This window comes from Tinamus guttatus, unplaced genomic scaffold (genome assembly GCF_059628265.1).
Source record: "Tinamus guttatus ecotype Peru unplaced genomic scaffold, ASM5962826v1 Tinamus_guttatus_pri_ptg000548l, whole genome shotgun sequence".
Lineage (NCBI taxonomy): Eukaryota > Metazoa > Chordata > Aves > Tinamiformes > Tinamidae > Tinamus > Tinamus guttatus.
This window is the reverse complement of record NW_028289082.1, coordinates 266,847-293,673: the sequence shown is the minus strand read 5'-3', so window position 1 is coordinate 293,673 and position 26,827 is coordinate 266,847. Positions and strand designations below refer to the sequence as shown.

Genomic DNA, 26,827 nt, shown 5'->3' with positions numbered 1-26,827 from the left:
ACACATATATGTATTTCCCACTTTGAAAACTGCCTCCATTTCCCTTTATAAGCTTTTTTAAAAATATATGTATTATCCGTCTTGAAAACTGCCTCGATTTCCCTTTATAGGGAAATCCTATCCTTTTATATATCCTTATATATATAATCCTTTTATATCCTCACCTTTTTTATATATATATATACATATGTTCATATATATATATTATTGTAATTTTTAGGGTGCTCACCGACCGGAGGGGAGAATCCACTTGCCCTCCTCTCTTTCTGCCCTCTCCTTTTGGGAGAATCCCATGGAAAGGCTCCGTCCTGGGCTGTCCACGCACGCGGGTGCCTCCGTGTCCGGGGCTTCCCGGCTGGAGGGGCACGTATCCCCACACCCCGCTTCTGCTTCCCGGTTCGTTCCCACCCTTATCCCTTGGATCCGGGATTCTGCCTCCGGCTTCCCCCTTCCCTCGGCCGCCTGCCGGGCTCCCGCTGCCCCCCCGGGGGATCAACCCTTATCTGCCCCTTATCTCTGAGGCTGCTAAATTCAGCCCGGCCTGGGGAATCTGCTTGTCAAATCGAAATCAGTCCCGGGAGTTATTTCGCCGGCTGTAATTCCCCACGCCATGTCCAACTTTTCCCGTCTCTGAGGCTGTTTTCTAGGATCTCCCAAGGATTTGCAGAGAAAACAGCAGTTCGGATCATTTTATCCCCGGGTGGGGTATTTCCCTCCGAGCCCATCCAACAAGCATTTTCAGCGATCTCCCTCTCTCGTAGGCCCCTGCCCGTGGCCTGTGGGCTGCAAAATGCTTTAAAAAACCCAAATCCCCGTAAACCGAGGCCTGGAGCTGGCACCAGCGAAGGAGCCCAGAGCAGGAGACCGAGAAGAACCACCGCGGGCACCCGGTGCTCCAGAAACGCTGCCTGGTTCCCCGGCCCGTCGCACATCCACCCTTTCTAAGTTTATTATCCGCACCGTGACATCAAGGGCTGTTAAAAAACACCCGGGCTAGGGGGAAAAAGCCGAGGGGACGTTTTGCTCCCGACACGCTCTGCCTTCACCAGGGCTGCATCCCCCCCCCACTGCGTGTCGACACGCGTGGGGCGTGTGCGGGGCCGGGCCTTCCTCCTCCTCCTCCTCCTCCCCCCTCATTGTGCGCTTAATTTAATTTCTCCCCTTTCTCCTTTCCACCCCCGCACCACCACCACCCCCCGCACCCCGCAGCTTCAGACTCCGGGTCGCCTCCTATGCGGCCCCGACGCCCGCCCAGATCAAAAGGCGACCTCGGGGCCCATTAGCAACTTAAAGGACCGGCCCTACCTGCGGGACAAAGGTTTGGCTCGGGGGCGCGAGGCGAACAGAGCCTCGGTGTCTCGCACCTTTCCCGACCTCCCCCCCGCCAAAAAAAGGGCCCGACACCTCCCGCCCCTCCAGCCCTGCTCTAACCTCCTTATCTCCCTCGCCCCGAGCTGCGCTCCCAGCCCCTGCATCCCCAGCAGCATCTCCCCCCTTTCCGCCTCCCCGGGAGGTGCTGTTGGACCGGGGGGGGTGGATTGAAAGAAAAGAAAGGGGGGGGGATAGGGCAGGAGGAGGGGAGGAGACTCGCCGAGGTTTTTAAGCAGCCCAGCCCCACTCGAGGTGGGGGGCGGGAGGGGGGGGGAGCCGCCGACGGATGGAGCCCGCTGGGAGAAGCTGATTCAAGGCGGGAGCTAAAACTTGTTGGTTTTTTTCTTCCTTTTTTTTTTTTTTTTTTTTTTTTTAATCTCCTGCGAAGGGACCGCGGACTTCTTGCGTGGCCGGAGGCGCTGAAGGTGGGGAAGGAGGGCGGCGGGGATAGGGGAGGGTGGCGGAGGAAAAAGGATAAGAACAACAGCAAAAAAAAAAAAAAAAAAAAAGTCGCATCTTCCCCGGGTTTGCCACCCAACGCGAAGCCCGGCTTGGATTGTGCCCGGGGCTCCGGCTGGAGGTTCTGGGGGGTCCGTCGCGAGATGTACCAGAGTTTAGCCATGGCCGCTAACCCGGGCCCGCCGGCCTACGAGGGCGCAGGTGGCTTCATGCACAGCGCGGCCGCAGCGTCCCCCGTCTACGTGCCCACCACGAGGGTCACCTCGATGCTGCCCAGCCTGCCTTACCTCCAGAGCAGCGGCTCGTCGCAGCAAGGCAGCCCCGTCTCCAGCCACTCCATCTGGACTCAGCCGGGAGCCGAGAGCGCCGCTTACAACGCGGGATCTTCCCACCCGCCCGTGTCACCTCGCTTCTCCTTCTCCACCAGCACCCCCATCCCGGCCACCTCGTCCCGCGAGGCCGCGGCCGCTTACAGCAGCTCCCTGAGCCTTTCTGCGAACGGGAGGGAGCAGTACGGCCGGGGCTTCGGCGCCTCCTACTCCAGCCCGTACCCGGCGTACGTGAGCCCCGAAATGGCCACCACCTGGACTTCCTCGCCCTTCGACAGCCCCATGCTGCACAACCTGCAGAGCAGAGGGACGCCCGGCGCCGCCAGGCATGCCAACATCGGTGAGTGATGGCCAACGGGTCTTGTGGAGACCCCCCTCCTTTTTTTTTTTGGTTAAAACTGGGTGAGGATGGGACCGTTTTTGCAAGACCCGTGCCGCGCGTCCTCACAGCACGTTTCGCACTCCCTGCATGCTCTTCTAGGCCCATGGAGCAGCGCTGGGGCTGTTTCCGTCAAAAATGCCCCAATTTCAAAAGATTCTAGCTAGAAATCTCGCGCCCAACGCCCATATAAGGCCCTGCTCCGGGTGGGAGCCAGCCGGGGAAATAGCTCCGACATTTAGGGACCGCAACGGGAATGACTGTGGTGTGTTTAAGGACGATGTTCCGTAGGTCTCCCCTTCCCAGAGTCACTCGAGGGGTAAAAAGGGCTCAGAAGGGGTCCAAGGCACAAGGGAAGTCCGTCCCGTGGACTTGTGTTTGGGTTGTTTTACGTCCTTTTCGTCCTTTTACTTTTGGAAAGATTGGTCAGGCAAGACAGGATAGGAGCACAGGAAAGCGAAGGGAAATGGGGAAGAGGCAGTAGCGAAAGCAAAAAATAAATGGATTCTTATTTATCACAATGTCCTGCATGAGAGAACTGGCCGAATTTTGACTTTTGGGGGGACTCACAAGTGTTTGAGCACGTTTGAACATGCAGGTCTTGAATTTTTGCCTCTCTTTGCCCCAATTCTCAACCCCGAACACTGTGGTGCTGCTCCAGCTCTCAGAGCCGACGCACTGATTTAATCAAGCTCTTCTGGTTCTCCGCCCAGAAACTGTCCCAAAAGGGTTAAAATGTTGCTCTGTATTTTGTACAGAGGGGAAAGGAAGAAGTAGGGTGAATAGAGGTGTTGTGGGGGAGAGAAATGCGGCGATTTGCAGTTTCCCAAATCGTTTTTTTGCTCCACACGCTCTTTCTATGGATGTATTTGCGCTCGCTTCAGGGTCGGAGTTAAAAAATAAAACACACCAAAAGAAAATGACTTTGATTTATCAGCAAATGTATTTTAAGATGCCACTTTTTATCTTGCATTTTGGCATGTATTTTTTCCCTTCTTTTTTCTTTACCTTTATCATTATTTAACCAAGTTGCAGAAATGAAAGTTGGGTATTGGTGAAAGTCTGGTCCTCACCGTGCCCTTTGCTTTTCCATGGGCTTTAGAATTTCCTTAACATGGGGCAGAGACTGACGTTAAGGAATAAGCTTGGGACCACCAGGCGATGTTTTGGAGAAGCATTGCAAAGGCAGAATATGTAAGAGAAACGGTAATTATTGGATATTATCGAGAAAGAGATCGTAATTTTGAATTTAGCTAACGTATAATCTTTTCCTTGGGGAAAAATGTATATAAATATAGTCATTTTGCTAGGGTATCATATGGACCCTTAATAACAAAAATGCCTGAAAATAAAATATTGCAAATGAGGAATTTTGTCTACAGAAATACTCAGCGGCTTTTAAGGCCTAGGCTGTTTTACACAGGGATTTTGGTGTTTCAAGACCCGCGTTAAGCAGTGGTTTTTACTGAGGTCCCTCAGTCAGATTGTGGCTTTGGTGCCAAAGATCTTTCCTCTCCTGGGTTTTTTTTTATAGCAGCAGGTAGATCAGATGCATTGAGCCAATTCAGGGGCTGTTTTTTGCTACTTGTCAGGACCTTTTCTAAAACGACATCCCGATTCCGTGGCTGAATTCAAGGTGTTGCATCCTGTCTGCTCCCAGCGCCGTGGGTTTTGTTTTGGGGGATCTGATTTCCACCCTGAACGTGGAAACAACACTTAGGTTTTAATTATAAAGTGCTCAAAACAGGAAAAAAGAAGAAGAAGCCAGCTGAAAGTGGAACCATTTAATATTAATATTCCCATTAATGGGAATTTCTTTATAAAGGAAGCTCAGGTATTTAGGGCCCAAACCTGCCCTGTTCTCCTTTCCCCCGCAAATTTTGTCAGTGGGATTTGGGTCAAAAAAAAAGAGAGATTTTTATAACTCCATGATGAGGAATCTCTGGGTAGAAAAAGCCTCTCCTGTGAAGTCCTAGGGCTTTTGCAGGGTTTTCATCTTCCTCAATTATTTTTTTCCTCCTGGACACACTCCCACCTTTCTAAAGTGCTAATTCTGGAGCATTGTTAGGACCACTGCAATATTAAAAATATTATTTTTAAATAATGAAGATCAGGTCTGGGCAGGTGTCTAGACAAAGATATGTAGTTTCAGCAGTCGTGGATAGCATTTATTTTCCACCAAAAATACCCCTCTGGGAATGAAACTGAAGCAATCTGTTTCCAGAGGTGATTAGCAAATGAGGCTAAAATATATTTTATATATTTCTTGCTTATCATGCAAATGATGGGAATTTTGGCCTGGGTAAAAATTGCCAAATTTAGCTTTGTGGTATAAAATTCTGGAGAAGATGGGTGCGTAAATAATGTAGGCCTGCTTGAAAAGCTTCTTTCCATTCAAAATGCCTCATCTGGGCTTTTTTTCAAGGTAAAAGGCTGGGGGATGATTTCGTATGGGGGCCGTGAACTTGCTGCGAGGCTCAGGCAGCCTCGTAAGGAATCCCTGGGCTAATGAGGCATGAGAGGAGCTGCTCCATAAAGGCTCCTGCCGGGAGCCCTCCCTGCCATTCCCAAAATCCGCCTCCGTCCCCAAAACCTGTGCGCGTGCGACGCGGCCGAACTTCCTTCCCAGGTGGGAGATTGCGGGAATGCAGCCGGGCTCAGGAGGGGGGATTTTGCCCCCAGCCCGAGCCCGTCGCCACTTACGACCCCCTGCAAAGGCGCCTGGATCAAAGCCCTGAGCAGACTCCGTAGGAAAATGTTTTCTCTACTGCTGTGTAGTGAGGGGAGAGAGATTTTGAACCAGATCTGAAGGTTTCCCATAGGGATGCTAAGAGATTTTCTCTGTAGCATCCCCAGGCTGCCGTTCCTGGTGATTCATCAGCATCTGTTACATCCCTTTACCCTCGGAGCAGCCCCATATCATTCCCCGCACACCTAAGGGAAAGGGATCTGCATCCTGGAGCAAACAGATGGGGAAATGTCCTAAAGGCATCTCTGGGTGGCCCGTGGCACCTCTGCTCTGGCTGCTCTCAGTGCGTTGAGGCCGAAGGATCGAGGTGTGTTTTGCACGTGCGCTTAAGGGGTGCAGGCTCCAGAAAGGAGACCCAGGACGCTCCCGTTTCCCGGGTGCACAAAGCGCCGTTAGGGCAAACACACGTTTTGCAGCCCTCTTTTCCCAAAATGAGAATCGAAGGTCGCACTACTGAGGCCTGTCCCCAGGTCTGGTGCGTCACTGCTTTCCGCGGGTCATTCCGAGAGAGTCATCAAGACCCGGTTTGGAAGCACTCGCCTTGGCCTGGGGCTTTGTTCCCTCCATGGGTTGCAAACTGCCCTTCTGTAAAGCCTAATTTAATTGTCACCGTTGGTCTCATCCTGCCCCTTCTCACCCCCTCTTGGGATGGAGAGGTCTGAGGGGCCCCATCCTGGCTCTGTGGGGCTTGGGGGCAAAACCCGTCGAACCTGGGCACAGAAATGCACGAGCTCGCTCAAACACACAACTGCTTTTTACCTAGGGAGACCCTAAAGGGTGCATTTTAAATGAGATATAAAGCAACAATAATAAAAATATGATCAACGGGGCTACATCATCATCACTAATAATACCATACCTTTACTGGTGACTGTGCTTAATCCCCTATCAGCCACCATAATGTGAAATATTACATAGAACAGGCATGGTCTAATATATATGGACTTTTTTTTTTAAAGCTAATATTTAAAGCTATGGATAGTGGTATTCAATCTAAGGCGTTATTAAGCAAGGATAAAATATTTTTCTTCTCTGCACCTATATACATATGCATGTCTTCATTTCTATAACAATACCGTCATTTATTTATTTTTTTTTAATTTGAGAGGACAGCATAGATTTTGTTTTCTCTGTATTTACTTCCATTGGTTTTGGGGAAAGAAGCTAAACCTGTAGAAAGAGATGAGTGTTTATCTGGTGGTGTTTACCAAAGGAAATTGGACCCGATCCTGCTGCCACAGTCCTCTTCTGATGATGGAGAAATCTTGGCTCAGTTGGTTATCCTGAAGGGAGCTGGTTATTTTGAACAGGCATCTGATTCTTGAAGGCTGTAAAATTAAGGATGTTTTAAAACAGACGCTATTCAAAAAAGAAAAAAAAAATGAAATAAACCCTCAAATGGAGTGAAAAAGTAGCAGAGGTGCAGTAAGACGAGCAAGATTTTGTTCCAGTCTGGTACAACGGACTTCCTTTCCTACAATCTCCTTATTAAGGATTTCTGGGGGATTGGGGATTTCTGGGGGATTTTTCTGGGATTTTCTGGGGGATTGGGGATTTCTCCCCGCTTCGAAATGGTCCCTTTGGGCACTGAGGAGAGGAAGGCGGAAGCAGCCAAAGGTTTCGTGTGGAACGCGCTTTTTGTGGCACTTTATAAAAAAGCCATGGGAAATTTTTGCCTTTTCTTTCGGGGTTACATCTACCCTAGAACACATCTGATGCCGTGTGTCCGTGGCATAGACCACAGCCTTAAACTCGCCAGCTTTGCCCATGTTTGTAGGACAGATCCAGAAACGCCGATTTCTGCAGGGTCGGCCACGTCGGGCAGCGTTACAGCGACGTGCGGTCCCCAACAAAGGCACCTTTCGTTAAAATAAGGCTGAGATGTTGTTTTGGGGTACATATATTGCATTATGCACATTGAATTGCTATTTAGATATGCCAGATTCACTGTCTCCTAAATATTCGTCTTTGTAGATGGGTCTTTAATTCACGTTGTTTTCTGACTGTCTGGCAGTAAGGTGTAAATACGCCTTTTACGTGTGACTGTGAATTACTGCTTAAATAACAAGGAAGATTTGTGAGGAAAAAATCCAAAATTAAAGCAAATTATAAGAGCAAACCTCATTATAATGTTGGTTGGAGATCTTCTTATTTGGGGGATGAAAACAAAACCAAAACCCCCTTTGGGACAAATTTACATTAAAATTGTATATTAAACATGCAGGTGCTAAAACACTAAAATGGCTCTAATGTTAACAAGTCGAGATGACTGCTCATATTTGTTGGTCCTAGTGGTAAAAATATCTGCAATGACAAATTAAAAGCAATTATCTGCCATTCCAGAGCAGTGGGATCTTTATACATGGGCACTTATATGTGCGTCACAACAGTCAGAAAAAAATTAACCATCTGTGTCTTCCCAGTGATTACTACAATTGGTATTAAAAACTCAGAAAATCCCATAGTTGCTACTATTAGAACTTGCTGTAACTTACGTGATAGCAGGACTTGGCTTCTCTGCACAGTGGGGCAGTATTTCATGAGGTCAGTTGTTGCTTGGAAAACCGGGGCCGTGCATAGTGTTCTTTGGAAAACTAATGTGGATTAGGAGCCCTTGCAGAGAGTCAAATTCATGGTATTTCCCTTGTTATTTCCCTTTCTTTTATTTTTAAACAATCGGTGAGCTTGGTTATAATTTTTCTTTAAATATGATAACATGGAGCTGGATTTTTCTCATCCAAAAAATCGCAGGCAGCTGGACCCTAGTGGAGAGCCAGCGGCCGTGCTAGGAAAGAAGATCTGGGCAGAGAGTTTCCAAGTTGGATGTAGATCTGACCCTGTCATCAGCTTTGAAACGTTTCAGCTTTCTGATTTTTACAAGGACTCGATTTTAAGGCCAAGTTGGGATAGTGTCAAATAGCAGCAAAAATATTTTTTCTCCTAAAAGTGCCCAGTGATTTTTTCCTTTTTTTTTTTTTTTTTAGTTAGTTATTTGCCTGCACAGAGATATTTTTGGTTAATCAGCTTTGGCCAGTTTGTGCACCTAAAGCTCCTGTAGGATTTCACCATCCAGGCAAACAAAGTTTTGTGTCCTTCTCACATCTCCCTTGTACTGAAATAACCATTAATGGATACACATGCAAAATTCCATTTTGGATGGAAAAAATGGAGCCAATTCAGGATCGGGCCCATACAAGAAGCTTCGACACGGAAGATATGTAGGGAAGAAGTGCAGCCCCCTGAAAACTATTTGGAGATCTACAGCTTCCCTCTGTAGGCGAATATCTCATTGGAGAAGAAAACCCTCAAAAGCCAGTGTTATTATTATTATTTTTTTTCCTTCTTATTTTGGAAAGTGGCCACTGGGTTTATCAGTTGCCGCACAAAGGGATTTGCGTTATTTTATTTAATTTATTTAAATTTAAATTTTATTTTATTTTTAGTGACCTCTAAAGCTGCTGATCCCCTTATCGGAGCCAGCTGGGCGCGAATAGCTAGCACCAGTTTTCGGGGGAAATTCAGAAGCTCCATTTGTGCGTGGAGGAGGGAAAAAGAATTCATGGAAAGCAAAGGGAAAGCAGCAGCGGCTTTGCACTGGGAGCACAGGCTGGGAAAGGGCGGCCAGATCCAAAATCCGTCGGGGCTGCTCTCCCGTCTCCACCAGCGACTGGTACTAGACGCTTCTGAATCCCGGATAACGAAAGAGCAGGGTGGAAATGCTCCCTCCTAATCCCCAGGAATTAGGCTGGTGTCTGCCGGGGAGCATTTCAGGAGAGGTCCTGCAGCGGGACGCGGCTGCCGGCTCGTGGTCTCGCTGTCCCGATAAGGGGAGAGATTTCGGGACAGCCCATGGATGTTTAACGCTGTGTTTATGGTGTTCTGGCGTATGTGTCCAGGCGTCTGTTGTTGCACAAATGCCAAGCCATTAGGTGCTTTTAAAAAGTTAAAATAGGAGTATGGCAGAAAAGACATCGAACAGAGGTGGAGTGGGCAACGGCATCGCCACGAGCAATATTTTGCCAGTACTTTATTTTTCATAGCTTCTGCTTGCATGGAGCTTGCCTGCTCCATCTGTAATAGGAAGCGTAATAGGGACAAAGTGGCATCTCCATCGCTCCAGGAGCTGGTGGCCTTGTCGCTGCTGCCCTTTGGGAACAGTCCTTGGATGGATCTGTGGCTGAATCTGTGCCGTGGCCCTTTGGGCTAGTGGAGATGGGTCTTTGGGGGTTGCTGTCTGTTCTGGCTCTGCTTATCTCCAAACAGTGCCGGAGGCATCTTCTCCATGTCTATCCCTTAGCTGTCTGCCTCCAGCTGCTGCTGGCCCTTTTGCTTTGGTGTGCCTTGGTTTCCTTCAAGCTCCAGCTTCTGGAGTCGTGTTATTATATATGCACCTCTGTTTTTGCTGGAAGAGGAGGGAAAAGGCTTTACTGGACAGGAGGAAAGCTGGGAAAATTTGATCCCTAAATGTTCAAGCTCCAAGAGAGGCATAAAAACAATCTATCTTTTATTATTTTAAATTCTGTGAGGTTCTAAGCCAAGTTCTTGGAAGCAAGGGAGCGACGGTGCAGGGCCTGCTATGTTGGAGCTGTAACAACCGTCCAGGAGGTGAGCCCCAGACATCGGGGCTCCTCCGGGTGATATGTTTGGCCCCAGATGCCTGAGATTATTTGAGGCAGTGAGCGCCGGTCCTGGGAGCTGGCTGCCCAGGGGACGTGCAGCCGGGAACGTGGCGGAGTCGGGACATGCCGTGGTGGAGCAGGAGGAAGGCAGCTGGCTGGGGGAGCTCATCTTCCTCGTGCTCCCCGGGGCTGGGGGGATGCTCTGCTGCCCTGCAACCCGAGCAGCACCAAGGATTTTCTCTCAGGCTTCTCGTGCTCTCAGCCCTCGTGTCTCGAGAGAGATGGGGTTGATCTTCAGCCTTGAGGTTTACCCGGGCTCTGCGGATGCAAAAATCAGTCCCAAAAGGTTTTTCCTGTTCCCAGCAAAAACAGGACCATAAGCAGAAGCCAGAGCAACTCCCCTGGGTGGAGTGTGACCAGTCGTGCCCTCTTTTCTTTCGCTGCAGCCAGGGAAGAGCAGAGCTCTCTGCGTGCCTCTTTGCCTCCCCTCCCAACCATTTATATTTCTAAACCGACATCCAGTCAGACTCTGTCACCTCCCTTCATGTGAAATCAATAACAACGGGTGAGCAGGTTAATTATAATCACAGAATAAACGCTGCCGTCTCAAAGTTCACTCAACCTGAGCAGCGTTTCAAAATGAGTGGACAATGCCAAGAAACTTTCATTGATTCCTCCAGGGCAGGTGTGGGAGTTTGAACCTGTCCCCAAGCTGATCTGATTCAAGACTACTCAATTTTGCTCCTTATCTCGACTTTCGCCTATCTTATAATGTCAGTTATTTTAGATAAAAAGTCCAATCAATTGAGTTAGAAAAACTGCAAGTTATAGGTTGCCCTGATAAGTTTGGTACTCGCCGCTTTATTGGCCTGGAGTGCAGTTTCTGTGCTTGTTGAAATCTGAACTGACCTTTTCAGATACTTTATCAGTGGCTGGGAGAATCACTCTATCTTCCTGCCCCTCTTGGGGGTTGAGTTGACTTATCGTTCAGAATAACCAATAAAACAGGAAAAAAAGAACTGCCAGGGGTTAGACAAACCAACTGTCCCGTGTAACATTGTGCATTGGAGTAAACACCTTTCTGTTTGTCTCTGGCTGTTTTCTTGTACACAAGCCAGAGTTTGGCCTATCTTACTTTGGCGTAACTTTGGTGTTTGCTAAAACCGGACTCAGAGATTATATCTGAATCAGTGAACAAAAGCAAAACGGGATAGGGATTTGAATATGCACATAACTGTCAATATTGTTTTATGGATCTGATGATCTTAAAGGTCTTTTCCAACCATTATGATTCTGTGATTCTATGATTCTATGCCCTCCGGTTCAAAGATGGCTTTTAGGCATGTGGAGCTACATATAGCCAAAATGTTCCTATAAAAAATCACATATATATATTACATAAGAATATCTGTTACTTGTGTGTGTATAAATATATATTTATGCATTTACATATATAGATTCTATACAGTTCTGTTCTGTATAACCACAGAATAATGATTTTAATAGCAGAAGCAAAGTTGTGATGAATCTTAGCTTGGTGAAATACCATTCCTTATTAAGGACACGATATATGCATATATATGTACATACATGTTTATGTATATGGCACACACACACATATATACACACACGGTAATAATAATCATAAATATTGCTGATTACAAGGGACACCTGTGGATCTCTAATACAGCTTCCTGGTCAGAACAGGACTACTGCCAACACCAGATGAGGTCGGCCATGGCTGAAATTCATCTTAGAGTTTCAAACTCCTAGGGATGGAGATTCCCCCATCTCTCTGGGTACCCAATTTGGTGTCGCACCATCTCCCAAGCTAAAAGCTTTTCCTAAAGCCTAAGCTGCAGTTTGTGGTGTTGCCCCTTGCCATGTTGCCTCCTGGCACCAGGAAGGGTTTGGATCTGTTGTCTAAATATATCTTGTCAGCTTCTCCCTGAAGTCTTTGAAGTGATCCCAAACAGCACAGCTGCCTGAGCCCAGAACTGGCACTGGCTTTGGTCCCTTTAGGTAGTGGCTTCTCCATCCTGCAGAGAGCACATAGCCAAGGGGTCTGCAACCTTACTCTTCTGCTTTGATGGTTACAGGCCAGACTGGACACACAAAACATCTTAGTTCATCTTTCCATTTGAATTGTCCCCATGATGGGCAGGAGTATGAAACCCTGTGTAGCTAGAGAAGGACAGATGCCAGGGAGAGGTCTCTAGGCAGACAGACAGATGCTGTGGGAACATCTGGGTATATGGACACAAACCATTGGGTTCCTGTGGCTTAAGGAGTTACAGCCCATCAACTGCATTGAGAGGGCCAAGAGCACACCAAGGATGTATCATGTTTGGTAGTAAAACGGTGCCACCTCCCAGGCACAGGAACCTGCCAGACCACACTCTGCAGTCATTAGCATGGACAATTCACCTGTTAATGAGTGGCCATAAGGCCAGTTCCCATGGCTCAGCTGCAGAGCGGAATATTGGCATCCCTCCATAGCACATCTGCTCGTGGTCCCTGGTGGGTACATCAAACATGGCTGCTTGTGTCTGAGATGATCCATTGCCTCTGTCCAAGGAGGGATCTGCCTCTTCTGACTTTATCTTGGGGTTGTGCCACATGAGGAAATTGGGATGTAAGACTCTTGCTGTATCTCTAGTCGGCTTGTCATCATAACAGCTCCTGATTTGCAAGTATATGTATTTGAGTAGCTTCTTATGTGTGACTGGCCTTCTTGGTGGGGGGCTGAGAAAAGGAAGGCATGTGTCTAAAGTAGCATGAAGAGTGCTTGTCAAATCCTCAACCTTTGTGAAGATACTGGCCCTACATCATAATCACAGAATCATAGAATCATAGAATGCTTAAGGTTGGAAGGGACCTCTAGAGATCATCTAGTCCAACCCCCCCTGCACACGCAGGGTCACCTAGAGCACATGGCACAGGACTGCGTCCAAGCGGGTTTGGAAGATCTACAGAGAAGGAGACTCCACAACCTCTCTGGGCAGCCTGTTCCAGTGCTCTGGCACCCTCACTGTTAAAAAAAATTTCCTTAAGTTCATCCTCGAGGGTGTGTGTGTCCTGCCTCCTCTACAGCAGACTATGGTACTTGTAGATTGATGTAGGTGGACAATGGCCATCTAGGTGGTCTATGGCCCATGCAGGTAGACAATCTTTCCACTCAACTCTGGTTCGACCATCGGGCTTGATGGTTTGGGGCTTGGTGGTTATGTTTTTATGGATAGCTGTCTTTGCATTTCCAAGTGGCAAGGTTGACCAGTCCCCCTAGACCATCTCCTGCCACTTCCTAGAATTAGACACTAAAGTATTCCCAGGGTCCTCGGTTGAACATTCTCTGCCTTCCCTTTCGGTGGCTAGGTGGGCTCAGGTTCTCCCATAACACCCTGCTCTGAGGTTGGTCTCTCTGGAAGACGCTTGGCAAAAAAGGACCTCTTCTTTTCTTTTTTTTCTTTCTTTTTTTTTTTTTTTTTTCTGGAAGGTAGCACCTTGGTACTTTTATGCACTTTATCTGAATTTGCTTTAGAAGAATCAAGCCCATTTCCACCCACAATTCTGCTGTCTGCTGCTTCTCTCTGAACACATCACTGAAACCTTTGGAAGTTTTCCTACTGTCTCCCTTCAGTGAGCACAGAAGAGCCTTCTTCTCCTGATTGTGGGGCAAGAATGGCATCATAAGAGGATGAAAGGACCTGCTCAAGGAAAGCTTATTGCAGATCCAAGACTGAATTCAAATCCTGGGCCAGGATTTGACCTATCTGCCTGTCACATTCCTCTTGCACACCTGTTTCCATGATCTCAGCTGGTTCCTTGGCTGCTTTCGCCTCCACTGTCCTTCAACCTGGGGAAAACACATGCGGGAAGGCAAGGAGTATGCTTGGTTGTTGGCAGTGGCATGCACCATGGCCTTGGATTGCTACTGGCAGAGCAGGGAGCTTTGCAGGGGAAGGACGCAATGTTCTCTTTGCCTTGCACAGGGACAATCTGCACAGGGATTTTGTCTTTACAAGTATGTTTTCAGCTCCAGTAGCTGATGGGTGAGATATGGTGCATGGGCTTTGTGATCCCAGTGTGCATTTCAAGTCGATGATGTCCCCATCAAAAAAAGGAAAGACTCACAGACAACTTTCACCCGGCTGCAGATCTTTCAAGGCATACATTTAGGCTCTTTTATTTTCCTGCTTTTCATATTTATGTGCTTCTACACATTTTTCAGTGCTTTCTGTTATGTTTTCCAGTTCAGCCGTGCTTTGCCACAATACTGGAACAACCAACACTTACAACTGTTATGATTTGACTAGAAATATTTCAGTATTTGGTGGGGGTTTTACCTTAAAGCTTCTGTCCAGGTATCATGTAATTTATGGAATAATCTCAACTATTTTAAAAGAAATATAGGATATGACTTTCAGCTCTGGTTGCTGCAGCAAAATGCTTACAAAAGGCACTGAAGGCTTGAAGAGTAAGGGTTTACAAGGTCACTTTTTATTACCTTGGGATTTTTGAGACAATCTTGGGATTTGGGAACCTTGAGCAGCTGGGAATAGTAAATCTCATTCTCCTGCCCTTCTGTCTTGGGTCTTCCTTGAAGCAGGAGGTGATGGTATTGGGACCTTCTCACTCCTTGAAGTGCCCACATGTTGGAGGGTCTGATGTCCTTTGCTTCAGTTGTGAGTGCCCCGAGAGTCCATCTGGGATTCGTGTATACACACGATTGTGTCTCTCACCTCTTATCAGAATAAATTGTTTTAGGAAATGTTTCTCCACAGGGAGAACTACTCTCAAGCTCTGTTTAGAGCCTATAAGTGCCTAGATGTGTTTGAAGAACAGCTTCTCCTTTGTTGAGTTCCTTCACTGGGTTGAGAAGACACTTCTGCAGGGGGAAATGTTGATATTAAATATCCCTTCATCTGTAAACAAAACTCCAGTGCTGTATTAATGGAAGTCTCTTTCTGTCTAGCAAATAGAGAGAAGGGGGTTAAGGCAGAAGGTGGCTCTAGGGCAGAAGAAGGGAGACAACCTTGTTGTTTCTCATACACAATTGGGTTTGACCCAGTTCAGGGCAGGGAATGCTCTTTGTCTCCTTCCAAAGATTGATTTGGGAACAGAACTTGTAAATTGCTGGCTCTGAACTGATGGTCTCAATATCTCTATCAGAGGTTCTTCTGCTGTTACCATGCTTATGGGTCCCAAATCTTCGGACTTATTCATTCAAGATGGTCTCTTCAACAATTTAAGATCACTAAAAGAGAGCACAAAGAAATGTAGAAGATCTGGACTTAGGAATGGGTGCACAATAGGCTGGTAGGCTGGCCCAGTTGCAGTTTGCTGAGATGTTGGAAGAGGATGTTAGCAGGACCCAAAGAAGGGAGTTCAAGTCTTCCTCCAGACTCAGGCCCTATCTAACCTCCTCCTGACCTCCAGCTAACCTGATTGCAAGGTGTTTTGTGATCCTTCCTGTTGGAAAGACAAGGATAGCCAGGCTTGAGGCTGGCCATGCCTGTGGAAATAGATGCTGTCATATGCTGGCCATGCTGCAAGTGTGTCAGTAGGTGTGAGCTCACTGGTAGCCCTCAGATCCATTTGCTTGTTGAACCTTGGATTATTCTTCCCAGTTGATCTCTGTAGACTTGGCCAATGATGTAAAGGACCACTCTGAATGACTAAGCCACGAAGAGCCATATCTAAGAATTCTTTTTGTCAATTAGGTCCCAGTGCCTCCTTTGGGAGTCATTCCTGATTCCCTGGGGACTGAATGTCCCATTGTGGAAAGTATTTCTGAAATTAGCATGCTCAAGGCCTCACCCAAGATTAGGAAACTGTTGTGCAACACACAAGTGACATTTCGTGCCCTGGGGACCTTGAAGTCCACGTAAACGGTAGCTGTGAGAGGAAAGAGCTCTCCTTTTACATAGTGAGCTGCTGGCCAGCACATGGACAGGACTCACACTACCTTCTCCACAGACCTTCAGCATGACTTCATGATGTGTTCTCACGTGAGATACCTAATGGTTTAAGAGTATGGTCTTGTGGAGCACTAAGTTGAAAGCCATTAGCATTAGTCAGTGTCAGACCCAGGGACTCAACCCATAAAAAGAACGACTGATCAAAAGACTGATACTATCTAAGATAAAGACCGGGCAAAGTCACTCAGGAGAGCTGTACGTTCAAAGAGTAGCAATAGACCATTTAGTACATGCGGTGAAGTAGCCTGCTCCAACCTTGGGCCTGCTTCCTGCTTAGCCTAACTGGCAAACATTATAATTTCCTCAATCTTGTCTTAGTGCTGGCCATACCTGGTTTTGAGAGAAGGAGTAAATCTTCCCTGATGTACCTTCCAGCCGAAAGGCTATTAGAGAGGTCACTGGACGGACCCATAAATCTCCATTATCAGGCAGTGGCTCCTGTGGCTCATGAAACGGAAATTGTTGCCCTGAGTGCGGCTGGGGGAGCCTTTCCTTTCATTCCCATTGTTCAGGGTCCCGCAGGGAGCTGTTCAGGCAATTTGCTGCCTGAATAAATGTTTCCTTTCTCAGCTGCTACTGCAAGGTAAGGGAAAGAATAAGTGTCAAGGGATCTCATAATGTTGGGATTTAGAGCTCCAGCCCTGAGACAGAAGCCAAGAAAGCACTTTGCTGCTGCTCCCGGGGAGTCTCCAGTCTCCAGCCATGCTTTAATCCCTGTTATTAACAAAAAGGACAGATTAAACAGTGCACTTGAAACCCAACAGCTTCCCTGCCTGGTATAGTTCAATGCGCTGGTGGTTCATGGTTACTGTGGGCTCTTAGCACTGGGAATTAACTTGTCTTGGCACGAACTTGGAGATGCTGCTAACTTCTGAGGAGTGCCCAGGCATGGGGAGGTAGCCTCAGCCCCAGCTATAACCCTGGAGTAGAAGGCAGGCCATGGCACAAATCTTCGACCGTGAGCGGGTATTTCAGAATTTGGATTTCCTAGATCTCGAATACTGGCTGTGCCCATGTTGCATTTCATAGACTCCGTATGGCTCAAGGGACCCTTACCCAATTCCTAACATGGCTCTGTAGATTCTGGTTGTTCACTTTGCTCCTACCTAGTTATCTCAAGCATGGTTACTCAATAATTAAATGGTTAAAGCTCAGGTCTGTTGGAAAAGATTGGCAGAAACTTGTAGCAGACACAAAAGTAGAATTGTGACTCTTGAAGTTCTTTGAGTTGGGGTGAATCAAACTGGAGGGCAGCTGAGGAGATGGATGCAGCACCCTGCTACACCAAGTAGGGCACAAGCAGATGTGACAGGGATGTGAAAGGATGTGAATCCAAGCTGCAGTTGTTTAGGTGATACTTTCTCATTATCTTATAGACCTCAAACTTTTCAAGAGCAGATGGGATTGTCTCAACTGAGTCAGAAAGTGTCTTCACGACTTCTTGGTAACTAAATATAACAATGCTTTGAAATTACAGCTCTTTTTTTTTAGAAATAAATATGATTTCTAGCCTTTCATTTCTTCATTAGCGCCAAAATGAGTGGTCCTTTCATTCAGTAATGGGAATATGTTAAGCTTAAGTTGTCTTCTCAGAATTCCTTTAGGCACTACTGTGTCTGGGACATGTCCTTCTAGAGAACATTCCTGTTAAAAGGAATTTACCATCACCAAGCACACCCTGAAGCAGGAGAGAATTATTCCTTCAGGTGAGATCACTTGAGGCCAAGGAGTTTGCTTTGCTCTGACGGGGCTCTAGGAATGGTTGGTGTTTTATGAGATTACACTCCTCTAATATCTGACTCAGCACTGGGTGGTGTAAAACAGGAGATACACCCAATTGGTATCACTTGACATGGGCTATGATTAGGTAGAGCCACGCACTGTAAGAAGCCTCAGTGTGCCCTGGGAATAAAGTCTGTTCTTCACCAGGTATTCCTATTTATTAATGTGCACTTGGTTAACCTTTGTCTATACCTTGAGGGTAAAATTACACAAATGTTAGTGCTATAGAAGCAAGAAAGTTGTTCTGGTTATTTTTTTGGTAGAAAGTTGTCAGTCAAAGCCTGTCAAGGGAAAATTTCTACTTCATATACCATTGGCAACCAAAAATAAAAAGGAAACAGAGGAAAAATAAAGTAGTGAGGGTTATACGGAGAACAAATACAAGTGAATGAGAAGGCAAAGAAGGAGGGTCTCAAGGTGATTTGCATGGGAGTTTATGAGGGAGACGCCAAGACTAAAGAGAGTGTGGACAATGGAGCAGAGTCTCACACAAGCTGTTAAGAAAGAATATTCAGTATGTACTAGCAAATCTGATTTTTGCCAGAAAACAAAAAAAAATCCGGTTTCAACTCAACATACTTTTCCCCTTAGGTTAAAAAAAAATAGATTTCCATACCTGACATTTTTCTTATACCCATTTGAGGGACTTTCATATTCAACAGATAGTCCAGCTTTTACAATTTCTGATGGTCTACTATGATTTTTTTTTTCTTTGCTCGTTGCTTAAAAACTTTCAAGATTTGTTTTTCTAGTGGAAAATACTCCTGAACAGAGAGACTGCAATTAGTAACTGAAAATACTTACACTAGTCGAGAGATTTAACTGTTAACTTTGGACTTACTCTACTCTCTTAAATTCTCTGAGATCATGTTGACAACTTTTACTAAACTATTTTCAAAGAAGAGATTTTCTCACAGCATGTACATTATTCTGAAAATACTTCATTTGTCTTTTGGAAAAAGTTAATGAAATATTTCAACGACTTCTAAAAAATAGTGAAATGTTTTCCTTTCTTGAGATTTTTCAAGGAAATGAGTTGTTTCCTGATCAACTATTCCAATTCCTTCTCTTTTCAAAGGAAGTTTATTTGATCTAGACTTTGGCTATAATTCAATGCTGATTTTAAAAAGGAAAGTAAGGTATGATGATTATAGTGTCACTGAGCACATATGTAAAAATATCACCTAGAGGGATTCCCATTCTGCCTCAACTTTAAGAATTGCTCAAACATAATGAGATTTTTCTAAGCTTCTAGGAAGATACTGGATTCCTCCCTTTTTTGGTTCCAGAGCCCTTTAGGTGCACTCATTTCCTGTTTTCTAGTATTTCCCTGTCGCCACAGGGTCTAATCTCTTGCCATTTTTAGCAAGGTTTTCTGGAGGAAACTAAGCTCACATGAAGCTATTTCTCTGAGTCTTCATTTATCAAAAACACTTCAGCATTTTTTAAACTCTTTGTTTCATGTCTAGTTTCCTACAATTTCCTACAAAACCGGGCGAAAATAAGACTGATGTTTGAACACCAAGTATTAAAGAATCTACACAGCCTTGGGACATAGATCTGCAGGAAGCCAAATATTGTTGGCTTGCTGTTTAGCAAACTACTTGACTTCCAGGGGAAAGTGGAGATTCTCGTACAGCCAAAGATGGACAGGCATGAAATGTGCTGAGATATGCACTAATATTTTAAGAGCTAAGATTACACTGCTCTGTAATGGCTCAAGGCTCTGGTGCCATCCTCTGGAAGTCTCCTGTGTGCTACAAATGTGCTGGGAATCAGGCTTTTCTAGCAGCCTGTTTTATTCTCAGCCTACATCCAGCAGCCTGTTTTATTCCCAGCCTATGGAAAATTTCAGAGTCCTTTGTTGTTATTGGTCTTTTTCTTAGCTTCCACAGTTATTGTATAATATGATCTTTCTTTTGTGGTGCCCACAACAGAATGTGTGCATGCCTTGGTTTCTGTTTTGGGGTACAGAGGGGAGCCACACAGAGGAATTTGGTATATCATAAGAAATGCATCCTTAAACTGACCTCAGTAGATGATATCTATTAGGTGAGGTTAGCATTAGAAATATGTTTTTTCCAGATCCATGCCAACTGCAGGCAGCTATATTTATATCTCAGCAAGGGCCATATCAGATGATCCAATTTTATAAGGCAAAGTGCACCATATTAAATTAGACCTTGCCTTCTTGAGGGTTTTCTACGCAGTGTGACCGACCTGCGTATCTCCAAATGCTGATGCAGTCACAACATCTTGTATTGGCTCTTCACTACCATGCAGATGATATGAACCTTCCATAGCAGAACGATCAGCCCGCCCCAGCCCAGAGTAACTGTTCTCATGTCATGTCACAACTTGGTCCTGATGGAAGCTGAACAGGGAGTGTGACGTCAAGGAGGGTGAACAGGCCCTGGAGCCTGACGTCAAGAAAGACAGAGATTTGCATCAGGAAGAGCAGTGTCCTCTAAATGCCCAAGGCCAATGTCTGTTAGCTGACAGCATAGGGCTGGAGTTGCATACATGGATTCTTGCAGTTCAGAGGCTGCTTCTTGTGTAGGAAATCGGCTGAAAACATGTTAATGTCTCTGTGCTTTGGCTCCATGTTTTTTTTCCCCTCTGCAGAGGGATTTGGGTGGCAATTGGCATAGACCAGATGAGGAAGACTACCCTGCCTTATGGGGAGCATGATGCACAGGTAGACACACGCTTCCCTCCTATTCTCTGCCCACGCCTGCCTGAGTTACAGCAAGAGAAGTTTGGGCAACTGTCTGATTTCTGGACAGTTCTGTGGGTCCAGACTTGTGTTTGTCTGTGGTTGCCGGTAATTTGTCTTAATTGTAAACATGGTTATTTGCCTGTCCCAATCTGTTTGCCCTGGCTGTGCCCAGTCTTGAAAATTGGATAACGTCAGAGCAGAAGGGAAGGTTTCTATTTCTGTCTCCTTTTTATCTGTGTCCCAGAACATACCTGCTGCTACATAAATCCTTCCATCCAATGCTGTATGGCCGGAAAAGGGGTTCCTATTCCCAATAATCATGGAGGGTGCTGCTCTTCTTTCACAGGGAAGAGGTGTTTTGTACACCCTATAAAATCTGAATGTTTATGCTTTATTTTGATATTACTTCTGGGGCTATATATCAAGAACCAGAGCAGAAATTAAATGTATGGACTTGTAATTGACCAAGTATTCCTCCTTCTCTCCCATCATGGCAGCAGAATTTTTTGATGATTATTCAGAGGGTCGAGAATGTGTCAACTGTGGGGCCATGTCTACCCCACTCTGGAGGAGAGATGGCACGGGGCACTACCTCTGCAACGCCTGTGGCCTCTACCACAAGATGAATGGCATCAACCGACCCTTGTTCAAACCTCAGAGGAGGCTGGTAAGTAAAGGTCACACAGTGCATGCGGGGCAAGGCTGCATGCAAGATGGAGGTGAAAAGGGCTTGGGTAGGTGGAGGTGCCATGTGTTTTTCATCTCCTAGGATTCACTATTCCCATCTGCTCCACCCAAATGGCTTTGGTCTGGATCTCCAAAATAAGACAGATGATGCTATGCTTGATACACTGCATGACCTTGCATTGTCCAGATGGGTCACGTGGAGTAAGGCATGTGTAGGACACAGGAGCACTACTATGCTATCCATTGCACAAAAGGCCAGTCTTTGCATTAGGACCACTTCAGGATATTAGAACAAATGGAAACCCTTCCTGGCTCCACCACACAAGCAGCCTTTCTTCTCTTACCTTCAGGGTCCTCATCCCACAGGTCATCACTGGGTGACCCATCTCACTTCACACCTTTCCTGGAGACCCTGTGTCTTGTTGCCTCAGCCAAACTGATGCACAGGGCATGTGGGAGAAGGCAATGGGGCAGTTCCTGGTGTCCCAAGGCCTATGGGGTCAAGATGGGGAGCTCAGATTGAGGGATAGGAATAGCTCAGTTTTGATATCCTGCCTCTCTCAGACTATTTCAGCTGAGGGTTTCTGGGACTGTCTCTGAAACCTGTGTCCATGCCCCAGGAACAGAGGGCTGTCATGAGTGCCACCATCCCTAGGCAGCAAGGAGCCCTTTGCTACATCTTTCTTGATATTCCATTTCCAACCTGCACCGCTCTTCGCATAGCCCAGACAAGTCTGTGCTCAGACCCAGCTGTCCCCACGCAAGTGCCAAAAATGACAGCATTAGTCTCAGTGCTGCCACCAGCCACAGTCACCCAGCGCCCTCTTGTGAAAACCTCTGCCAGGTTATTGACTGAATCCGGTTACCTAGTTCAGTTTGCGACTGGACCAAGCTGACCTGCCTGAGTTACCCTTACAGTTGAATTCCTTCATAGCCTTCATTAATTTTTCAGGATATATGACATTACTGGCCAGTAGCACTCTCAACGTCTGCACTTTGGACTGGCCAGGAGCAAAGTAGCACTGTCAACGTCTGCACTTCGGCACCGAGGTCCTTGCCTTATTTCATTTACTGGTGTGCTTGTTGTGCCTGGGCACATCTGTGTAGTCAGGAACTGCCCGTTAGGTATCAGAACTGGTGTTTGATAGCAAGCAGCAACACACGTTTTTAATTCTGCACAGCTGTGGCAAAATAAAGATTCCTTGAAAAATACAAGTGCATGAGCTGCGTGGATCTGGACGTGCACTCTTGCCCTTTAGCCGGACTGTTGGTGATCTGGAAATCTTGGTGGGAATTGCATGGTGCATGGCACTCCTGTTGAAGCTCTATAGCCACCCGTGTGGGATGCCCCAGGATAGTGGAAATACCTGCTTAGGATTGGCAAGCGGGACACAGGGCCTATGGAAAGCTAGGACCACTGACACAGAAGCTGAAAGACAAGAGGAAAAATAAAAAAGGCAGATGTGCTACACACTGCAGTAGGATGAGAAAAGAAGAGAGACAAGTGAGGAGTAGCAGAGGAGGGACACATCAACCGTCTGGGACCTGGAGCTGGACTCCTTGGGCTTTGAGATGCTGCTGGTGGTGGCAGTGGAGGATTGATGCATTTTTGTCCTGTCTTTTCTCACAGTCAGCTTCCCGCCGTGTTGGCCTCTCTTGTGCCAACTGCCACACGACGACAACCACGCTCTGGCGCAGAAATGCCGAGGGAGAACCAGTCTGTAACGCCTGCGGACTCTACATGAAGCTCCATGGGGTAAAGTGTTTATTTTCCTTACTCCTATTCAGGGCTCTTGGTAGAAATGAGTTGGTGACTGTCTTTGCTGTACTTTTTTGTGTGCTTTCCCGGAATTGCTTTTACTTCTGTCCCTCTGGGCTTTAGTGTCCCCCATCCTAGCATTAAGTCATGTTTATGCTTCCAAGAGGTGACGTATGCAGGGCATTCCTGACTTGATACCCTTTCCATCAAAGTCCTAATATCCCAAAAAATCAGGCCCAGATTCATCACAGCTAAATTCAGCCTTTCCAAATGGGGTGCCAGATCCCAGCTAACAACTGGCTGTAGTCAACAAAGTCCTAGTTCTGCTTCCTATTGCTACTCTTAGGGAATTGCAGCTCCTAGGGAAGATCATATACATAAAGACATATATATACATATACATATTATATATAAAGATTTCCAGTGCTTCAAGAGTATATGGAGTAATATTCATGAGAGACAGGTCAATGCTGGAAGAGAAGGTGGATAGGGGAAAAAATAACCCAACAAATTCCTTTTGGTCATGTCAGGATGCTTCGGACTATGAGAGTGACTATCTCATTGGGATCAATGGTGAAGGGATGTCTTCCCACATAGACTTTATATCTTCCCAGAAAACAGGCTTTAGCCAGCAAGAAATTTTCTGCTTTGAGTTACATAGGAAAACAAGCCAGATGAGCTGTTGTTCCATCCTGGCCTCAAAAACAGTTCTCCTAGATGACTTTTTAGACATACAGAAAACAACGTCTTTTATATTTGGCTCCACAGGTCCCAAGGCCTTTAGCAATGAGAAAAGAAGGTATTCAAACAAGGAAGCGTAAGCCAAAGAACCTTAACAAATCAAAGACACCAGCAGGTAAGCGTTGCACAATAAAGTTTATTTTGCTTGTGTGTGTGTGTGTGTGTGTGTGCACTTGTCCATGTGGCCATTTAAAAGGAAATTTGGACTTGTGCCCTATGAATCAGACACCATAACACAAAACAGGCTGATTCTTCAAAAATGGGGAATGTCTTTGAATGCCTATCAGCAGTAAGAAAGCCCTGCTCACTGTTTTACTTATTCATTTATTACTTACACCAACTTTGGGTGGTTGGGTACAGTTTTGTACTAAAAGCTCTTTGGAGAGAGCCTGGATTACCACGTTCTTTCTCACAGGTCCATCCAGCAGCGAGAGTCTTACCCCAACCACCAGCTCCGCTAGTAGCAGCAGCAGTGCCACGACCACTGAGGAAATGCGCCCCATAAAAACAGAACCAGGGCTCTCATCTCATTATGGGCACCCCAGCCCAATTTCTCAGGTACAGAGGGGAGATACTGGAGATGTGACAAAGATGGGAGCAGTACTGTGGTAGACATGGTGAGGAGAACATCCTCAAAACCTGCTACGTAGCAAACAGCTACCAACTTTCAACCTAGGGATCTAGCAATTCACAGTAGGAGACCTGTGAATTCCCTGTGATGGAATGAAAGTATGTATTTTGTGTTACAAGCACAGTATGGCTTTTACAGTAGTTCCAAATGAACATCAAGTAGTAGCCACCCTGTTGAAAACATGAAAGTCCTACCAGGGCAACTATATAATCACGACATAAGAAAAAAATGCAGGTTCCTTTTGTATGACTTGATTTGACCTGGACAAGGCAGAATTTGGCATTGTCATCTGCTTTCACAATAAAGGCTAGACATGTGTAAGGTTATATGTGTAAGGTGGTGTGTATGTAGATAAATAAAGTCACACAGCCCAAATCTGACTGGGTCCCTGCAGAGTTAACAAGGCCAGCAAGACAGCAGCAGGGCAAAGACACATTCTCCGTATCATATCCACCACTAGATGTCTCGAGACCAGCACCGCATCCACACAAGCTGCATTTCCTGCTAAGCAAGACCCAAGTCTGGAAGCTGATCTGTGTGATCAGCTTTATTGACTGTGCCTCCCCATATCACAGCAAGATGATGATGCAGTGGTGCAAGAAAGTTTGTCTCCTCTTGGATTCAAACACAGAATTCTAGTGTTCAAATAACATGCCACATGATGAAAAAATAAGTGTTTGAGTGTTGGGCTGGACTGATCTTGCACCTGCACCCTTTTGCACCATTGTTACATGTCCTAAAATCTACAGGAGGCCATTTGTATGGCTTTTGGAGGTAAAATGATCACTTCTGTCATTAGAAAAGAACAATATCCTCCTTAAGCTGTAACAGGAAAGAGCAGGAATAGAAGGAAAGTGTCTGTCTAAATCATCATATATTAACTGTAATTTGGGGCTCTTTAGCAACTTCTCAGCTATGTGCGCAAGTCTCTAGTTATTAGAAAAGCACTGCCTCACTTAAAGGAGTTGTAGGGTCCTCTATGTTTTGAAACTTCGTTTTTTATAGGATCTTCCATTTTTCCACAGGCATTCTCAGTCTCTGCTATGTCTGGGCATGGATCCTCTATTCACCCTGCGATTTCAGCCCTGAAGCTCTCCCCGCAGGCTTACCAATCAGCCATCACCCAGTCTCCACCGACCAGCTCCAAACAGGACTCCTGGAACAGCATGGTCTTAGCTGAAAACCATGGGGACATCATAACTGCATAAGCTGGTCTTCCTCCCATGGACTTTGGGCTGATCTGCTCGAGAGACGAAGAAGATGCCAAGTAATAATCAAGTCGATGTTGTTTCTTGCCTCCCCTGCTCTCCTGACCTCCCTCCCCTTGTGAGATGTTCCAGGAAAGAGGTAAAGAGGACTTCTCGGAGGTGCAGGAGCGCTCTTACAAAACAGAGAAGACTCAAATCTCAGCGTAGCTAATGGATTTGAAGCAGTTTTTTCCCTTTAAACAAGCCTCTCTTTATTTGACTCTCACCAGCTATTATGAAATGGCCAGCAGCAAAGATGGACACAGTTATTGGGTTTTGTTTATTTAAAAACATCTGGCATTGATGATTCAGACAGTGGTGGCACAGAGACACTTTTTTTCTTCTCTCACCATCCATTAGTTTCCTGACCAGAAGAAAACACTATCATCTTATTATCCAAACTCAGTGATCTTCCACCAATGGAGCCAGTTCCTTGCACAGACTTCACTAGACATGCTGTGGCGGATTTAATGGAATTGATAAGACAATCTAGGGCAAGAAAAAAAGACCACCACCTTCCTCCCCGCCCCCAAAAAATGAACTCACAAGTCTAGAGTGTGCCTTTATTTTCCTAAATGGTTTCAAAACCATAATGAATGCCCATATTTAATAATAACTCCTTTCCTATTTATCATTACAAAATCATTGAACTGCGTTTCCAAAAGGTTATTAGATGAGCCTGGAGAAGGTCTGTCTGTCTGAGGATTTTTAAAGAAAACCTTCTGGAAGCAGGTAGAAGAACATTGCCTATCAAATCCTGAAGGAAATTGTTTGACTCTTGCTTTAGGGATAGCTACAAGCCAGGCTTGGAGATTACTCTAGAGCACAGCAAGTGCAAGTTGCTCTTCTAATGCTGCTGTGCCCTTGTTTTAGAGACATTTAACTTAACTATTTTTCATCCCTTTCTGTTATTCTTGTTGCCATTGATGAAATCCAATTGCTGTTTATTTTTGGGCATACTATGAGTGCCATTTTGCTCCCAGCAACTGGGCCATGACCATTCCCCATGTATAACCCTTTCCACAACAAACAACATGATTCTTCAACTTTGGGATCTTCAGCTCTCTAATGGAGGCAAGCAAGGACCATTTTCTTTTTGAAACATGTGCTCAGACTTGCTTGCCTACAAAAGAAGCACAACTAATTTTATGAATGAGTATTAAACAAGAGACCGGTGTTCCCTCTTGCTCATAATGCTCCCAACAACCACAGAATCCTAGAAAATTGAGTTGGAAGGGATGCTGAGAGGTCACTGGCTTATTCCCTTGTCCCAAAGGGATCAACCCTACCTAAGCTATCCCTGGTTGCTATGGTCTAGCACATGCTTAACAAACTCCAGCAATGCAAATGACACAGCCCCCTGTGCAATCTTTC

At 45.9% G+C, this 26,827-nt stretch overlaps 1 protein-coding gene across 1 annotated transcript; it reads left to right on the top strand.

Annotated features, from left to right (window-relative positions):
* The first annotated feature begins 1,973 nt into the window (after positions 1-1,973).
* On the top strand, positions 1,974-25,791 carry GATA4 (GATA binding protein 4). The gene is made up of 6 exons (XM_088534349.1): positions 1,974-2,499; positions 20,889-21,055; positions 22,706-22,831; positions 23,603-23,690; positions 23,991-24,133; positions 25,232-25,791. Exons 1-6 carry the CDS (start codon positions 1,974-1,976, stop codon positions 25,412-25,414), a joined length of 1,233 nt encoding a protein of 410 aa, XP_088390475.1. The 3' UTR covers positions 25,415-25,791.
* Positions 25,792-26,827: the final 1,036 nt, after the last annotated feature.

What these genes read in the sequence shown, in the direction of transcription:
- GATA4 (XM_088534349.1), top strand. Translation starts at nt 1,974, where the DNA reads ATGTACCAGAGTTTAGCCATGGCCGCTAACCCGGGCCCGCCGGCCTAC. An exon ending in TCAAACCTCAGAGGAGGCTG is followed by an intron (nt 21,056 to 22,705) that starts GTAAGTAAAGGT and finishes CTTTTCTCACAG; the next exon opens with TCAGCTTCCCGCCGTGTTGG. An exon ending in CAAATCAAAGACACCAGCAG is followed by an intron (nt 23,691 to 23,990) that starts GTAAGCGTTGCA and finishes TCTTTCTCACAG; the next exon opens with GTCCATCCAGCAGCGAGAGT.